Source organism: Dipteris shenzhenensis, chromosome 5, assembly GCF_047967505.1.
Source record: "Dipteris shenzhenensis isolate YYH24624 ecotype China chromosome 5, Dip_SZ_1.0, whole genome shotgun sequence".
Classification (NCBI taxonomy): domain Eukaryota; kingdom Viridiplantae; phylum Streptophyta; class Polypodiopsida; order Gleicheniales; family Dipteridaceae; genus Dipteris; species Dipteris shenzhenensis.
The window spans coordinates 3101063-3120392 of NC_141600.1; the positions used below are offsets into that span (position 1 = coordinate 3101063).

At 43.5% G+C, this 19330-nt stretch overlaps 1 protein-coding gene across 2 annotated transcripts in view; it reads left to right on the forward strand.

Annotated features, from left to right (window-relative positions):
* Positions 1-19330, forward strand: part of LOC147901498 (phosphoglucosamine mutase family protein) — a 60005-nt gene that overhangs the window by 24197 nt on the left and 16478 nt on the right. For both annotated transcript variants that reach the window (XM_087374584.1, XM_087374585.1), the window contains 8 exons: positions 940-992; positions 14734-14822; positions 15029-15265; positions 15512-15576; positions 15761-15821; positions 18500-18617; positions 18927-19008; positions 19140-19212. In XM_087374584.1, coding sequence (XP_087230710.1) covers positions 940-992; positions 14734-14822; positions 15029-15265; positions 15512-15576; positions 15761-15821; positions 18500-18617; positions 18927-19008; positions 19140-19212 — 778 coding nt within the window. The remainder of the gene's footprint in view (positions 1-939; positions 993-14733; positions 14823-15028; positions 15266-15511; positions 15577-15760; positions 15822-18499; positions 18618-18926; positions 19009-19139; positions 19213-19330) is intronic.

Sequence of the window (19330 nt, forward strand, 5' to 3'; positions counted from 1 at the left end):
GTTACCCATGCACACAATTAATTAGAATTTTTCCTAGAATAAAACATTATCCTAGGCTTGTTAGGCTCATAATTTGAGGTAGACAACTTGTAATCTACCCAAATTGAAAACATTGGTTAAAACTCATCGTGCTCCATATTCAAAGTAGTATTGGTTCCAAAGATCAAATCTGCCTCACGGATAAACTAAGTGATCCTAATCTGTTTGCATGAAGCCAAGCATCATTGCCTAATACATCGAGGCTTACCCCCCATAGCCATTTTGAAGGTGTTAGGTAAAACCATAGGAAGTGTAGACCCTATGGGTGCTAGAAAACCCTTGAGGTTGTGCGAAGCCCATCAATTTGTATAACATTTTGATAATCTAATATCAAGGTGAAGGGTGATTTGGTAAACAATAGTCAAAAGTCTTATAACCTCAATGATGTGAAGTCCACCACATGCTCTAGCTTCCCATGGATGTGGTTGACCATGGATATTGAAGATCCATGACTATGTTGTAGAGAATGTTGAGATGGTAAGAGAGATGACAAACATGCACACTCGTTGCTAGTCATTTGAATCTAGATATAGAGATGAGTGACTCAAGTGTGCTTTCTTATAGCTGAATATTCATACATGAACTTACCTACAACGATTTCCAAAATGACAATGGGATTTTGGTGTTTAGATGTGGGCCATAAGTTTGTGAGGACAGAATAGAAAAAGGACACAAGCACATGTCAAAATTTAAGAGTATTTATTCCTTGTCATTGATTGGATTAGTAGTTGTTTGGGTCTCTTCTAGTTTGGGAATCAACAAAGGAAGATGTATTTGAACTACACATCACCTACCATGAGGTTTACATGCACATCTGATATTATGGTAAATTTTTTATTCTAATGGAGAGATCTGTCTTTCATGAGGGAATTTGTTACTTATTATTGCATTGATGTCCAGGAAGCAGCGGCTCGGGGAATTACTAAATCTGGTTTGGAAGTTGTGCTATATGGGTGAGTTGGTTGCAAAATGTTTGATTTGTTTGGCTTTCAATGGTAAAGGCTACTTTATGGCATAGATTGAATTGTCAATTTGTTGTCATCATGAAACAAACTAGATGAAGTACGTGCTAGCCTAATTTGATGCATTTGTTGGTGCTATGCAAGTAGATGTGGAATCGATTAAATGTGCTTTCACATGCTATGATGAATCCAAAGCATGCAAGTTAGAGATAGCCACATACTTTTATAACCTTACAATTGCTTAAGGTCCATCTTCATCACCAATTTTTATTCAAAAAAAAACTTTACCAACACATTCCAAAAGCGTGAAGTCCACTACTACACAAAACAAAGTTAAGCAAAAAATGCAAGAATTGTGAATGCTGCAATAACAAACTTTCAATGCACAATTGGGACAATTATTAAAAAAAAGAGCCATAGAGATGGACATAAAAATGCAAATTTGCATTCGTGGCCAAAGTTATTAAACCAAAAGTATTCACCTCATTCAAATAAGCCGTGCAAGTTCAAGAATGGCAACATGGAATGAACAGAGAGTACAATGCTCTTATCAAGAATCACACATTGATAGATTTATCTGAAGAGAAAAAGCCCATGATGCAAATGGGTTTACGAAGTCAAGCTCAAGTCAGAAAAAGCGATTGACAAGTACAAAGCTAGATTGGGTGCCAAGTGATATGCTTAAGAATATGGAATTATGAAAAGATCTTTGTAATGGTTCTAAATATGACCATTGTGAAAACAATGATTGTCCTGGCTTCTAGTTTTAATTTGATCTACTTTTGCGTCATCCATAATCATAGAAGCGTGCAGCTTGAGAAAACCAGATGTCATGATCTGTGACGTATTCCTTTCTCTACAGACTTATGGATGTTTTGATGAATGGACACTTGTGGAAGAGTATGCCCTTTCGATGGGACACTTCCTATGAGGCACACCCTTCACAAGAGACATTCTATGGAAGAGACACTTTTATTGTAATGTACCCTCTCATCAAGGGTCACACCCTTCACAAGGGGTACACACCTCTTCATGCACATACACTTTGGAGTACACACCTTTTCATGTGTGACTCTTCACTCTCTATATAAGAGAGGCCCAATTGTATGGATGACACACTACAAACACTCAAGCAATTCAAATATTCCTTGTTCTCTGCTATTTCAGTCTCCTTTCTGTTCCTTGGCACATTTCTAAATATAGTAAATCTAGGATTTCTTACAGTGGTATCAGAGCAAATTTCGCTCCTGCCTGTAGGAAATGCCCCCCACCTTCTAGCGTCTATCTGATACATGTCTTTCCGCTAGAAGGATATCCGCGCACATTGTGCATGGAAGAGATGGAGAGAGTGAGTGTAAAAATTTTTAGCGCCAACCCCACCTAAAGTAATCAATGGCCTCTCCATCTCCCCCACAATATGAGTTGATGTGAATGGACACGACAAAAATCGTGTCTTTTGATGTGCTTGGGCTGTCCCAAAACCTAGGGACGCACCTTTTCCGCCATCGGACACACCTTTTGATGGAGAGTTTCTGACTCCTCACCCAATGGACACACCCCATCGTGGAAAAAAAAAAAGACATCTTTTCGTCTGGGGAAAACCCTTTTTAAAACAGGGTCACACCCCTTCATGAAAAGGTACACCTATTCCAAGGGTCACACCCCTTAGAATAGGCACACCCTTTGGCACCAACCACCCTACAAAAGGGTACCTAGAGGGCCTAAAAAGGGGAACCAGCCCTATACCCAAGACCTAACCCTACTACCCAAGAGTTCTCCAAACCCACGTTTTAATTTTTGGTAACCACCACCCAGCAATAGGCACACGAGTCAAAACGCGAATTCCTGAATACGTTTTGCCTTTTTCTGCCGTACGTGATTGCGTCATATCCTTGCAGCAAGCCGTGCCCTTCGTCAGGCCTCCATCTTGCATAGTTCTCGATTGCGTGCATCAGCCGGCTCTTTTGCATACCTGCCTACAAGACCTTTTGATCGAACAGATCCCCTTTTGCAGCCTCTATTGTCATCTTTCCTGGCCCAGATCATCAGCCCTTGCTGCCCGCAAATCAGCCCTGGAAGCAAGCAACAAGCAGCGCTAGATGCAAGCAGCCTTTGCCAGGGAAGTCCCTGCTGTGCATAGCCTGTGAACAGCGACTCTTGGCAGCCCTCTCTTTCCGTCTAGCCAAGCTCGGTCCTCTTCTAGTACCCCACAAGTTTCAACGCAGGCCATCTTTGCCAGGCTACGAACTTCCACGCAGGAAAAGTGCGTGAGATCTCATGCGATCTGCGAAACGCCTCTGCCAACGTCCCTTCTGCCTCGAAAGTCTCGCCAGGTACTTGTTGTTTGTTCACACATCCAAGTGGACTTGCAAAGACAGCAGCATGGACCTGCGGACAGTGATCTGCAGGCCTTTTCTACGCAACTAATTGGTAGATCTAATCTATGCCAGGTGGATTCTTTCCATTCTATTTCTAAGGATTCTCTTTCATATTGTTATTTGACACTCATTATCAAATTACAGCAAATGAAAGCCTCCTTCTTAAAGCATGGAAACCCTTGGTTATTCCCCAGTCCCTTCAAGGACACCTCAGGCATCATCTACCACACGATATCGTGTTCAAATTGCACAACCAGCCCATTTCGGAGCTTTGCATCGTGGGTCTTCTATGTCACGTGCCCTTCTAGTGACTTGGACCACATCCTATACCTTCTGCGTGAGGCACCTCAATTACATTACTTCCTCAGCACAGTCCAGGTTGTGTTCCACGAGACATGTAGATACCCAGAATCTGATATTCCTCACGAGTTTGCTGTCCATCTTTGGAGAGACTTTTACCCCTCAGCTTCAGCATCTCCAGGGTACTCTCCACCTCCTTCAGCTCCCAGATATCCTCCTGCACAGGTTGTACCTTCCCCAAGACAGTATTTACACTTTGAAGGTACTGCTTCTCTTGGATATCCTCCACTCCCGACAGCAGCTCCTTATCCCTTCTTAGATCCGTGGACTCTGCAACCTACCCCTGTGCTCTCACGAGCAGTAACACCCACTTCGGCATCACCAATGTTACCTTAGACAAGACCTCCTTTACCAGATTTCCACGAGTGGTTCCATCCTGCCTCGCCTACCCCCTCCAACATGAGCAACCTCAGGGAGCAGCCGGGATCTTCTTCCAGGAATGGTACAAACTAGAGCGCAGGTTCGTGCTTTTCTCACAGGGATCTCAGATATGTCGCAACGCTCGTGTGCAACCTCTCTGGAGATCAGCGAATCAAGTCCAAAAAAGGCCCCTGAAGTCAACTTACAAGGCGAAGCACTACTTCAACTTCAAATTTCCTAGCTTCAGGACAGCATCTCCGACTTGGTCCAGAAAGTCCAACAACTCCAAGATTCTCGCAGTACCACACATACAGAGGATGACGTGATGCCACCGGACGACTATGTGGACTCGTTCCCACCTGAGGTAGAAAACACTGAACTCCGTGCCTTCTACCGCTTACTCCAAGCTTCCAAAACTAAAAGACTTGACATTAAACTTCCGGAAGCCTACACTTGTCAACGAAATGGCCGAACAGTTGACCAATGGCTCGCAAAATTGCGCATGTACTTTGATACTGTTGACCTCAGTGAAGGCAAAAAGATTGCCTTGGCAGCCTCCCTCAAGGATACAGCTTTCCTATGGTGGCAACGATGCTTAAAGGATGGCAAAAGTGTGTTAACTTGGGAACATTTTGAACACGTGCTCCGTAAGCAGTTCATGACTGCGAATGTGGACTTCCAAGCACGTTCAAAACTCCGACAATTGGAGCAAACGGGCTCCCTGTCTTCCTACATCTCCCAGTTCACCACATTGGTGCTGGAGATTGATGGTTTAATTGATGATGATTGTCTTCATGCTTTCATCTCAGGCCTAAACCCCTCGTTACGCATTGATGTCCTCAAAGCAAACATCACCACCATAGTTGGCGCTATTGCTTACACAGAGCACATTATAGATTTCCAAAACACAGGGAAGCAGAGTGCTAATAGAACACAGAACTCTACTATGGCCAAAGGTGCTTGCCCTCAAGATAACCCCAAGTTTAGAAAAAACTCGGGTTATCAAGGTCAGCGACAGTCTCAAGATCCCCACAAGTCTCATAAATTGTATGCTGGATCCCAACAGAAGCACTGCTCCAAGGATCGCGCCTCTTCTTCTTGACAAAGTCATCACCATCATCCCCAACATAAAGGTGCGGCCACTGACAAGAAGAACAACTCCAGCACAAAAGGACTTTGTACCATCTGTACAGGCGACCATAGATGGTTCGATTGTCCCAAGTGACCAAAACAAAATTCCAATATGGAACCTAGCACTTCCCAAACAGAAGATGCTACCCTAGCATAAGACAAGAAAGGCAAAGCTATTCGAATGGCAAATACCATCCACATGAGCCTTGCCAGCAACCCGGAACCTTCCCTGGCCACTCAAGTACTTTGTGTCCAAGGATCGATTCGTGGAACAACGGTCACTATCCTCATCCACAGTGGCTGCTCTCATAACTTTCTAGCTAGTTCTATGGTCGACAAACTTCGGTTGACCACCAGTCCTAGTCCCATGGACTATCAGATTGAACTCGCAAATGGAACTACGTTCTTGTGCAACACCAGGATCAAAAACTTGTCTTTTCGCATCCAACATTATACGGACAAGTTGAACTTCGACATCATGTCTCTTTCTCGGTACGATGTCATACTTGGACAACAGTGGCTCTACGACTATGATCCATCAATCAGTTTTTGCAGCCATACTATCCAGTTTGTCCACCAGGGAAAACTTGTTGAGCTAACTGGTTCTAGGGACTCTCCTTCAACCCCAGTTGCCTCTGGTTCGTAAACGTCAAGTAAAGACTTCACTTTTGTTGGTTACGGCAGTAGAGGAGACACCAACAAAGGATCCTCATGAATACCTCAACCAACCTTTTTTCCAGCCCTGCCTGGATATTTTTCCACAGGAATTGCCAAAGCAATTACCACCTCGACGACCAGTGGATCACCCAATCGAACTTATTCTTGGCAGTAATCCACTGTCGAAACCTTCTTATCGGGTTTCTCATACTCAAAATGAAGAAATCCAAAGACAGGTGACCGAACTACTCGACAAAGGTCACATTCGGCCGAGTCGCAGCCCTTTCAGATCTCCTACACTACTTGTGGAAAAAAAGAATAAGTCAATGCGCCTCTCCATCGACTACCGAGTCCTCAACAAGCTCACTATCAAAAACAAGTATCCATTGCCTTGCATAGATGATCTCTTCGACCAACTTCTACATGCAACACAATTCTCAAAGATTGATCTTCGTTCAGGTTATCATCAAATTTGCATACGAGAAGGCGATGAGTACAAGACAACTTTTCGAACAAAGTATGGACACTATGAATGTTTGGTCATGTCATCGTTTACCTCGATGACATCCTCGTTTTCAGCAGATCCCTACATGAGCATAAACAACATCTTCACCAAGTTTTTGAAGTTCTCCGCGCAAATTCTCTCTATATCAACGTTGAGAGTGAGTTCTTTAAGACCCAACTCGAATATTTGGGACATGTTATTTCAGCTCAAGGCATCTCTGTGGATCCCAAGAAGGTCGATGTAATCTGAAACTGGCCTACTCCTAAGAATGTTCATGATGTCCGCTCTTTTCTCGGATTGGCAACCTTCTATCATACAAAGGTCTATCGGTTTTCCAAAATCGCGGCTCCTATGTCCGAATTATTGAAAAGTACATCAGTTTTTCAGTGGCTTCCCGAAAGAGAGTATAGTTTCCAACAACTCAAGCAAGCACTCACTACCACACCAGTTATGGCTATTGCTGACCCAAACCTTCCATTTGAGGTCATGACCGACGCTTCCAACATCACTACAGGAGCAGTCTTGATGCAAGAAGGTAGAGTTATTGCTTTTGACAGCCATAAACATTCCGATATCCAAACCCGACACCCGGTTTATGATAAGGAGTTTCTTGCCATTGTACATGCTTATCGCTCTTGGAAACATTATCTCATGGGAGCCGACTCGGTGGTCAAGACAGACCATCACTCTCTAAAGTATATCTCTACTCAGCCAGTCATGAATGCTCGACAAGCACGCTGGGTTGAGTTTGTGGCCAACTTTCACATGACCATTGAGTACATTCTAGGACTACGCAATGTAGTTGCAGATGCTCTTAGCAGGTTAACTCTAGCATCAGCTATGGTAATCTCTACATTATCTGTGGATGTTCCGAATTCATTCAAAGGGAAGTATGATAAAGACTTCGGCACAGCAGTACAAGTTCTTTCAAAAGATCAACCTTCGACTTCTGAACAGAAGATTTTCTCATCCTATTCTTATACGGACGACCTTCTGTATTATCAAGATTGCGTCTGTGTACCACATGACAAGGATGTTCGATGTCTTTTGTTAAAAGAGCATCATGTAGTTCCTTATGCTGCCCATCTAGGCATCAACAAGACTTATAGGTTACTCAGTGCAACATACTACTGGCCTTAGATGAAAAGCGACGTCATCAAAATGGTTACATCTTGCTTATCTTGTCAACAAATGAAAGCAAGCCGATGACTTTCAGCAGGACTTCTTCAGCCTCTTCCAGTTCCAACTGAAAGATAGGAAAGTATTTCCATGGATTTCATTACCACACTACCACGATCCTCCCGAGGTAACACTCAGATTATGGTAATTGTTGATCGACTGTCCAAAATGGCACACTTTGTTGCTTGCAAAAGAAGTGCACAGGCTCCGGACATCGCCAAACTTTTGATGCAACACATCTTCCGACACCATGGATTGCCCAAGAATATCGTATCCGATAGGGATCCTAAGTTTCCAGGCACTTTTGGATTTCACTATTCGAATCTTTGGGTACAACTCTACTGTTTAGTTCAGCCTACCACCCAGAATCAGATGGCCAGACTGAAAGAGTCAACCAAGTTCTTGAAGAAATGCTTCGACATTTTATTCAGTCACGCCTAGCGTCTTGGGAAGAGTATCTACCACTCCTTGAGTTTGCTTATAATAACTCTTTCCATAGTGCCATCTGCATGAATCCATTCCAAGCAGCTTATGTACACACTCCAATTGTCCCAACGAATTTTGTACTTCAACATCGAGTGGTTCTAGCTGATTAACTGGTTTAAGAAATGCAAGACATTCTACTCCAAGTCAGGGATCAAATGCGAAAAGCGCAAGAGCGGTATCAACGGTCTGCCAACAAACATAGACGTCACCTGGAATTTGATATTGGTGACGTGGTGCTATTATTTGTAGCCCCACATTGCCATAAGACGGTTAAGTGTGTGTTTCGTAAGTTGCGACCAAGATACTATGGACCTTTCCAGATCGTCAAGAAAAATTCACCTTTAAGTTACAGATTGAAATTAAAGTCCAAGATAAGGCAGCATTAGCCAACGATTGGGAAAATGAGTGTGTGATAATCCCTCCATTCTTTCCTTGCCAAGATTCCACATCAAGGGAATCTGAACACTCAGTGCATTTCTTCTTTCTTGCATAGATGCGTATATGTATATAATTTTGCAAGGACAAGAAGGAGGTCTCAAGGCCAAGCCTCCCTTTTTAAAGCTCTCCATCTCCTTTCTGTGTTCAACAAGTTGAAGATCCACATTTGATTAAGGGTGTGATAATGTGGATCTGATCATTCGATATGTATTCTCATCATTGTCTGCTCATGGCATCAACGTGCTTAATGGAAAATAAGAGGCTCCTTGGTGTGCAAGTTAACATGTGGCATTGGTGTTGGGGACTTAGTCCCATAAGCAAATATGTGGTGGTATGTTCCTTGGATACACTAGAGGTAAAGACCCTCCTTAATCATCCCAATTGGCTCTTTTGCATGACTGATGAGGTTGCATGGCTAAGTAGCGGGGGTGTGGGACCCCTTGTACTTCACACTCCCTTAGCTACCACTTAGCAACATCTGGTAGTGTTTGATAGATTTTCCAAAATGGTACTAGAGGAGGTGTGGCCCGTATAAACTTTATGATTGGGTGACGTGTTCGACACTTTTTGATGGACTTTTACCTATTTGTGGCACCTACTAGACCTATTCATAGAAAGCCGCATGTGCAAAGTGGTGACCCACGTGCACTCTAGTGTATGCTGAGGTGGTAGCAGCTACATTTCATATTTCTTGGCTAAAGACGTACATTCCACGCGATGAAGCAGTTTCTCCTGTAGGTGATTATGTCCCAGAAATTGAAGACGATTATGTTCTCCTTATTCCTGAGCGTATTCTGGACCATTGATAGCGAGAGACTCGAAATCGACTTATCACGGAATTCCTTGTTCTTTAGCGAGATCTGGATGACTCGGACGCTACTTGGCAATCTGATGAAGACTTACAGCAGTATCCTGACATTTTACATCAGTAGTTTCAGAATTTACCGTGATATTTTCTACATCAGTTCATTATCTCCACCAGGGTTTGAGTGGGAGGGGATGTCACGATTTGTGACGTATTCCTTTCTCTATATTTTAGACTTATGGATGGTTTGATGAATGGACACTTGTGGATGGGTATGCCCTTTCGACAGGACACTTCCTATGAGGCACAACCCTTCACAAGAGACATTCTATGGAAGAGACACTCCTATTGTAATGTACCCTCTCATCAAGGGTCACACCCTTCACAAGGGGTATACACCTCTTCATGCACATACACTTTGGAGTACACACCTTTTCATGTGTGACTCTTCACTCTCTATAAAGGAGAGGCCCAACTGTATGGATGACATACTGCTGAGTACTGACACTCAAGCAATACAAATATTCCTTGTTCTCTGCTATTTCAGTCTCCTTTCTGTTCCTTAGCACATTTCTAAATATAGTAAATCTAGGACTTCTTACACCAGAGGGCTTGACAGTGCTTGCAGAATCAGAGGCTAAGACCTAGGGGATCCCTATATCAAGGCATTAAGTGAAGGGTGCATTAGTAGGCCCAAAAGAGGGCTAAAATGGTAAGGTTCAATTAATGACACATGGCACCATGTGTAAGCAATAGGCTTGGAGGGAGGTTTCTAGAGAGAGCCCCAATAGGGAAGAAACAAGAGAGAAGAAAGAAAGAAAGAAAGTTTATTAATGTCCACGGGAGACCATAGGTCTATGGGACAACAAAGAAACCTCTAAACTAATACAACTGATTTAGGAGGGCAGAAGGCAGCTCCGAAGGAGTGCAAAGAGCAACTCCAAGTTATTTAGATTACCTACATTGTTGACTGAAATAAAAGAGATATAATCGCCATACATCAGTTTAAGACTGAGAGTCTTTTGATTTTGATTTAAACTCCTTGATGAGGGCTATACCCTCACGATTATGCTGCCCATTTTCCTTCCTTCCTAGCAGCCTTGACCTTGGCTAGTTCCATTGCTTATTGGGCTAGTTGGGCTCGTGTGAGTTCTTTGGCTATCCAAATCTTAGTACCGTTCAGCTTGTATGAGAGAGACAGAACTGAACAGGGAGTTCACAACGAACTAGAGCATGAGCACTCGAGAAACTGTAGCTGGGTGGATCATAAGTTGAGAGCCCTCTTAGTTTGTGGGTTGTTTTATTGGTATCAAAGCCGGAGAACAGCAGTTGTAGTTGTTCACAATCTTTGGGAAATGATGCTGAGACTTTACTGGAGTGATGGAGAGAGATGATGATCCAGTCATAGTATGTTTTATGTTTCACCCTCTGAGCTTGTTTTGGCCACTGTTTGGTGGAAGAATACATCAGAGTTCTCTCTATTTCTATTCTCTACTGTATGAGTGAGGTCTTCATGAGTGAGCTGTATCATTGAGTGAGAGATGGAGCTGATCCTATTCCATAGAGGGTGTGAGGATTGAGTGAGTCTTTCCTCCATTTCCAACATGGTGTCAGAGCCCAAGCTACAGCTCTAGGTCTTCCACATTGAAGGAAGGAGTCACTCTACACAAAGGTGACCCTGATTCAAACTCAGGTTTGCACAAGAGTTATGTCATTTCTACAGTGAGGGTTATTTGCAGAGATTTGCTGTGTGTTGGTTCAGCAAGATGCCGAACTCCACCACCTCTTCAGCCACTGCTCTTCCTTCCTCTTCCTCCACTTATATTCCTTCTTTTACTATCCTTAACTTTGGAGAGTGCGGGAAACTAGATGGGACCAATTATCCCCTTTGGAAAGTGAAGTTCCAGATTCATCTAGCGGCTCAGAAGTTGTGGAAGCTCACAACAGGAATGGAGGCAAAGATAGAGGATAAAGTGGCAAGGGAAGGATTCTTGCGCTTGTAGATGCAGATGAACTCGAAGCATGGAAGGATAAAGATGCCCGATCCCTTGCATTGATCATAGGGATGACGGCGGATTCAGTTATTCCTCACATCCAGATGGCAAATACTTTAGTAGAGGCTCTAAAGGATCTATATGACAGCCAACACGTCTCGTATTCTGACTCTTCAATATCAACTCTTCAACATGGGCATGGATGAGGAAGATTCTGTTCATAATCACTTGACGAAAGTCAAAGGGGTGAGAGATCGACTTGCCTCAGTTGATCAAAAGATGGATTCAAGCCACTTGGCACCGTTGATGCTTGGCATGCTACCTAGAAGCTTCAAGGGTTTTGTCACAACTGTCACAGCAGAAGAGAGGAACAAGACCTCTTACTTTCGAAGAGCTTGGACTCTTATTGCTTTAGGAGGAGACCCAGGAGAAGCTATATGACAAAGATGACGACAAAGCACTTCTGGCAAAGGACAAGCCAGGCAAGGGCAAGTCTAAAACTCTAAAGACAACAAGCCTAAAGACGCAGAGAAGAAGAAAAAGATTAAGTGTTTCTAGCTTGAGAAACTTGGCCATTACGTAAAGGATTGCCGGAAGAAGAAGCAAATTTGAAGCGAAAGAGGGAGTCCAAGAGCAAGGGGGAGCCAAAGATAGATTCAGCCAATGTCACTACAGGTGAGCTTTTCTTACTCATTGAGCATTGCTCTGCTTATGTAGTGAGGGAGGGCAAGGAGGGCTGGTGTGTGGATAGTGGGGCTTAGAAACACATGTCCAACAAAAGAGAGTGGTTCATCACAACCTTGGGAGATGAAAAGGTAATTTTCGGTGTACTTTATGTGCCAAATGTTTGCAAAAATTTGCTCTCAGTTGGTATTGTTCGAAGATGTGCAGGTCACTGTCAGATCCAAGGAGACTGGACAGGTGGTGGCTCAAGGAGTCGGGGAGAATGGGTTATATACCGGCTAGATACGTTAATAGTAGATGGGGACCATGGACGCTTGTAGTTTTGGCATGAGAGATTCGGACATGTCAACTATGGCAATCTGACAGAAATGCAGAAGTCAAACATGGTGGATGGACTTCCACCGATTGTAGGCAATGATAGAGTGTACAAAGCTTGCTTGGAGGGCAAGCAACACCAAGAGAGATTCCCATAGGAGGCCATATCAAGCCAAGGGACCGTTGGAGTTAGTTCATTCCAACATATGCGGGCCCATGTGAACAAACTCATTTGCAGGTTCAGATACTCTCGGCTATTCATTGATGATTTCAGTCGTATGACTTGGTCAAACATGGTGGATGTCAACTATGGCACTCTGACAGAAATGCAGAAGTCAAACATGGTTATGGACTTCCACCGATTGCAGGCACTAACAGAGTTTGTAGAGCTTGCTTGGAGGGCAAGCAACACCAGGAGACATTCCCACAGGAGCCCATATCAAGGGCCAAGGGACTGTTGGAGTTGGTTCATTCCAACATACGCAGGCCCATGTCAATAGACCCATTCGCAGGTTCACACTACTCTCAGCTATTCATTGATGATTTCAGTCTTATGACTTGGGTTTACAGATTGGCAAAGAAATCTCAAGCTTTCGAGAAATTCAAAGAATGGAAAGCCAAGGCAAAAATGGAGATAGGGAAGGATGTCATAGCTTTTAGTACTCGGATCGGGGGGGAGGGGGGGTGTCACCTCCAATGAGTTCAATGCTTTATGCAAAAAGCACGGAATCAAGTGCTAGCTTACCACAACCCACACATCTTAGCAAAATGGGGTTGCTGAATGGAAGCACCGAACAATTACAGAGATGGGTTTGACCATGTTGAGAGGGAAGAGCCTCTCGAAAGCTTATTGGCATGAAGTCTTGAACACTGCCATTCACATTCTCAACGGGACCAATACCAAGGCCGTTGAAGACAGGATTCCCTATGAAGCATACTATGGTAAGAAACTGATACCATTTCCCATTTCAGGATTTTTGGATCATACATGTGCACAAGGATGAAAGGACAAAGTTGGATTCCAGGAGCAGGAGGTGTATCTTTGTCAGGTATAGTGAAGAATCCAAGGCATACCGATATTCTAGATGAATGTAAAATCAGCATTCTCAAAGAAGACCCTAGAGGAGGTATTATACATGGAGCAGCCACCAGGCTTTCAGGTTCCAGGTTTCCCATCAGATTAAAGAAGGCATTGTACGGGCTGAACAGGCTGAGCATGGTACCAGCGGATCAACAAATTCTTCTTCAAGACTGGGTTTGCTTGAAGACCCTCATATGCCAATGTTTATGGCAGTTACAGATGGAGGACTGCAAGGTGCCGGTGATCCCCATGGAGGTTGGGCTGAAACTGAGTGTGCTGGGAAGTATCGAAGGATGGTAAGCAGCCTGCTCTACCTAACCAACACCAGGCCAGATATCTCCTATGCTATAGGGCTGCTCTGTTAGTTTTCTGCCCAACCTAGGGAAAGTCATTGGAGGGTAGGTTTACGGCTGCTGAGGTCAGGGGGAAGCCAGCCCCTATATAAAGCAGCGCCCCCCCCCCCCACTTTTGCATCCCCCCACCCCCTACTTTTGCATCAGCCACTGAAGCCTACACGAGCCAGTGCGGAGCAGGACTTAGCCCACATAGAGCTCTCAGTTTTGCCCAGCCCTTTGCTGGTTGTCTTGTGCTCACCTCTGAGCTTGTTTTGCCCACCGTTTGGTGGAAGAATATATCTGACTTCTCTCTCTCCTTCTCTCTCTTGTATACGCTGTCTATTCTCTACTGTTTGAGTGAGGTCTTCATGAGTGAGCTGTATCATTGAGTGTGAGAGATGGAGCTGATTCTATTCCACAGAGAGTGTGAGAGTGAGTCTTTCCTCCATTTTCAACACTTTGTAAGCCCAGTAATCACTCCTTTATACTCCTTTCCAAGGATTTCTTTACCTCTCTTTCTCTCCAAAGAGACCTTGGATCAGCTCGAAGAAATCTAGACTTGGTGGCTTAGCATGGAAGAGCAGGAGTGAAGAATTGAAAGTGTGCACGTAGCAAGGAGAGCGAATTGGTTTCGAATTCAAATCCCAAAACATCAAACAAATAACGGGAAAGTGGGCATCACATTCTTCTCTCTTTGATAAAGCTTTTTGCCTTATGCTTTCTGGAAAATTCTGATTTTATAATGACAAGTTCAGAGGGAGAAGGAGCTAGAATAGTTGGTGAAAGTGAGGAAAAGGCAAGAAATGGAAAGGCTGTGGAAGAGGAAACACATGAGGAAACACATGAAGAAACTGTGAAGTGGATTATGGTGATTACATAATTCTGTGCTCGAAATTTACAAAACTAGAAAAACAAGCTTGGTAAGTGAACTTGTGAAACTAAGACATGTTAGTGTCTGCGTTTGTATCGAAGTCTGTAGAGTAGGTGCATAAAAACCTTATGTTATTTGCTTGTATACATGCAGTTTGGCTTCTACACCAGCAATGTTCAATAGCACAATAACAGAAAGGGCAGATATGTACTGTCCTGTTGATGGATCAATCATGATAACTGGTATCCTTTCTGTCGTTTAGTTGGTTAGAGCTAAATATTCTGCTGAAACTTGCAGCAGGCAGGATGGATCCGTATATCTTGCTGAAGGCACACGTTTTCAACTGATGTTTCAGCACCTCGACTGACTGATTCCATTAATTGAGCATTCTTTTCTGTGGTAGTGGATGTGTTAACATGTAACTGATTGTATTATTGCCTCTCAACAGCGAGCCATCTTCCATATAATCGGAATGGATTCAAGTTTTTCACCAGTAGTGGAGGGCTTGGAAAGGTTGATATAAGTGATATCCTGGCTAGAGCAGCTAAGATACACAGTGCTTTTACCGACAATAGTGTGACAGCATCTTCAGTAGCCTCGGAGCAGTTGGTAAAGAAGGTCAGCTTCATGGATCAGTACGCATTGGATTTAGTGAAGGCAGTTCGTAAGGGGGCTGGCGGTCTAGGTAGCTTCTTGGCTCATTGTTTGGGATATTCTATTTTAAGTTTTAGTTACTAATTATTTGGATTTTACTTTTGGCATATGCTTTGAGTAGTGTTGCTTAAGTTTTCTGTTTATGTAGCTGCTTTGGTTATGCTTAGGTCTTTCTAGTCATATATTTAACTATGAGCCTCAATGAGAAAATCTCATCTTGCAAGGGGGATCATTTTTTTCATTACACTCACCCTTATTCTTGTTCTTACATGTTTAGAACGACCATTGGAAGGATTCCACATTATTGTTGATGCGGGGAATGGAGCAGGAGGCTTCTTTCCGGTGTGTCTCCTACTCCTACTCATTTTCCTCCGCTTAATTGTGTTGTTGACTGTTGGAGTGAGTGCTTCCATATGCTCACTTGGTGTGCTTTGCTTTTTCTTTCTAGGGTAGATTGATTCATAACATAAAGCTTTGTTCTTGAAAATTGTCTCCTCTTATTTGAATTCTTCTTACCTTTGTATAGGGGAAAGTGCTGGAACCCTTAGGGGCATCAACTGCAGGAAGTCAATTCTTAGAACCTGATGGTATGAAAATGTGTTTTGCTGATTGTTGGCATAGATTGAGTTGAGGAATGCAATGCCACTCTTCTCAATACCATGTAGATCCAATTTTTGACAGGTGTCAAGTGGGATATCAAGCCGAGTCTGTTTCTTCTAAAGAGCTTAAAGAAGCATTACAGTTATATTTGTTTGGAATTCATCACCTTTTTATTGTATGTGGCAAAACTTGTGGTTAAAAACTGAGATTATGTTGGCTTGTATTTAGCGTATTGTCTCTTGAACATGCTTGATTAATACCATTCATTAGACATATCTAGATGAATCCAACTACAAGCTGAAATTCAGCCTGAAAACAAAACAACCAGTGTACGATGGTCATCAATATAATATTGAAAACCATAATCTCCAATCTTGGAGGAGACGGCTACTATGACATCCCCTCTTGAGTGATGAGCATCCAACACAGGTATAGACCATTGTACAAAAATCTGCTCTCACAGATGTATTCGCATATATCCAAACCGTGTGTGTGGCTAAGTGATGTCACTCACGTCCATAGTCGCCGAGAAAGACTTAATGGAGATGCAGGTGGGAGGTTCTAGGCTAGGAATGTAGCAAATAGAGGCTGAAACCTCAGAGGAGGCAAATGAAGAGGCTGGGATAAAACTCTCTCTCTCTCTCTCTCTCTCTCTCTCTCTCTCCCCTTCTCAGTCCACCCTGCCTCTCCATCTCCCTCAGCCCACCCCGCCTAGCTCCCTCAGCACCCTCCCACCCACAACCCTTCCGCAAGGAAGAACCTCCAAGAAAGCAATGCCAGGGACTGTTGGAAATTGTGGCATCTGCTACTGTTGGGAATCAGGCCACCCCAGGGTCCAATCGCCCCTCTCTTGGAGCTCCAAACAAGGCCAAGAACCTCCAATTAGCACATGAAGAACCTCAACAAAGCATCGCCATGGACTGCTGTTGAAAATCGGGCGCACTACCGGGGTCTCTGTTGCTGCTCTAATCAAGGCCATCATTTCCATTTGCTGGGCTCCAACTCCAGGTTTGGTTATTGAAGTAGATTTGAATATCTTCTCAGAAATCGCATTATCTGCTGCTCAGAGATCTGCCCCAGAATTGCAGTATAAAAGATAATAATAATAATAATAATAATAAATCAACTTCATATGCACAAGCACTTGCTCAGATAGCACCGGGTTGAGCATCAGGTTAGAAAACAGTTTGACTACATCTTGTGTTGCCAATCAGACAATTGCTCCCCCCCTAAGGGCTGGCTTTTGGACTGCAACAAACCTTTTCTGCTCCAAAAATACTACTCTAAGAAAGGCACTGCTCACTGGATTGCATGACAATGTAAGGGCCTCTAAAGTCTTTATACTTCAAGACACAAGATTTGCAGAATCGAATGTCCATCATGGACAACTCATCAGACAAAAGAACCAGAAAGAAAGAAAGAAAGAAATAAAGTTTATTTAAGTCTTTGGAAGACTGATGGGTCTATGACTTCGGAAGACCGATGAGCCTATGAGACTGAGAAACCTGATACAAACTAGCTGGAGGGGTGGAGCTACTAAGCGAGCATCCACACCCATACAAAAACCAAAAAGACTGTATCCTACAGTCATATCCAGGGAAAGTATTGGTAGAGCCACTTTGGTGGGGGCGGCTGTGGCTGCAAAATATAGACACATGGGTGGTCCAGGAGATCAGACATGTCAATTTAGGAGGTGGGGATTGCTTCGGTTTCATCCAGAGGTTGAATGAAGTGGAAGATGAGGAACATGCCCAGCTCAGATGCGTCACATTCTAGCAAGCAAAGTAACTTGGGCCTACATGAATTGCTTCAACTCCCAATAGGAAGGTAGGGTGACTACTTAGTGGAGTTCCATGACTCTGGAAAGGCGCGGTGTGACACGATAGATGCAATGGTAGCATATAAGGGCTTTATGGGCCTGAGGTCTTGAATGAGGTGTGAGACATCATCATCATCATCATCATCATCATCATCATCCGAGAGGGTGTTGGAGGTGGTGGCGTCACACATGGCCTAGTACAGGCTATATGGCCTAGGGAATATATTGAATGGTGAATATTTTGTGGGTAAAGAGGCAAGACCATTCTCCACATCTCTGCCAGCTCTTTTGAGGTATTGAGGACACCTGCACAGCCATGGGAGCCACATGCCCGATGCTCCTTGGCACCATAAGGCACTCATATATTTAATGGTGAATATTGGGTTGGTAATGAGTCAAGACTCTTCTCCGCATCTCCGCCAGCTCTTTTGAGGTGTTCTGGATACCTGCATAGCTATGGGATGTAGGCTTGGGGATCCCATATGCCCGATGCTCCTTGGCACCATGTAGAGCTCCAACACTTTGGTAAAAAGCTGTCGCTCAGTGTACCTGAAGCTTATTCTATGTCTACCTTTCGGCTGATTCATAATGATCATTGCATTTCTTCTTTATTGCTTTTTTGAGGCGGATTGTCTTGGTTAATTAGGATTTATAAGTAGTTGTAGCAAAGATTCAGTGCATCCTTGAGCTTCTTGGTAAATTGGTGGTTTCTTTGGCCCATTTAAAATGTTCTGAACTTAAATCATGGTAAGTACTCATAATGCAGGGGATATTTGTTTAGGTATGGCATAATGAAATGCAAATTTGGCTGATGGAACTTAGTAAGAGACTGTTTTGCGCTTGCAGGCATGTTTCCCAATCACATCCCGAACCCAGAGGACAAGAAGGCTATGGCAGCTGTTACAAAAGCTGTCCTTGATCACAATGCTGACCTAGGAATTATCTTTGATACAGACGTGGACAGGTAATTTCTATGTTTATTCCTGAGCATTGTTTTGTGTGGGTGCTGTTAAGCGTGTATTTTTGTGGGGCACGGGGGGGCTGGAGGGGGAGGTGTGGTGCACTGTTCCATGTTTTGTGTAAGCTTGGTAAGCTTTTGAGTTGCCTTGGTTAGCTGGTGTAATGAAGTTTGCTAAATTTCCCATGGACTTGCCTGCTTTTGCACTGCCTCCCTTGGTTTGGGAAAATTTCTCCAGGGCCTTGTGTCAACATGGCACATGTTAAACCCATTTTGTCATTATGGAAACTTCTTTCTTAATGTTCAAGTATGCAGATCTGCGGCAGTTGATTCAAGTGGGCGGGAGCTAAATCGAAATCGATTGATAGCTCTTCTATCAGCAATCATCCTTGCAGAGGTTGGGTTCTGGTTCTTCTGGTTGTCATCTGTTGTTTGTGATCATTGTTTTCATTAGTGAAAAGTTTCATTTTAAAGGACAGCTAAATGTTTGAAATTTAGAGATTTTGAAAATTTACATATATGTTGCAGCATCCTGGAACAACTATTGTGACTGACAGTGTCACATCAGATGGATTAAGTACTTTTATTGAGAACAAGCTGGGTGAGTGCAAGCTTTACTCTGAAGGGAACAGGGATTAACTTTTCTTGTGTATGGCGGTGCCTGCCAATGGTTTTGTGCTTTGTATTGGGTTCAAATTTATAACTCAGTGTTATGCCTA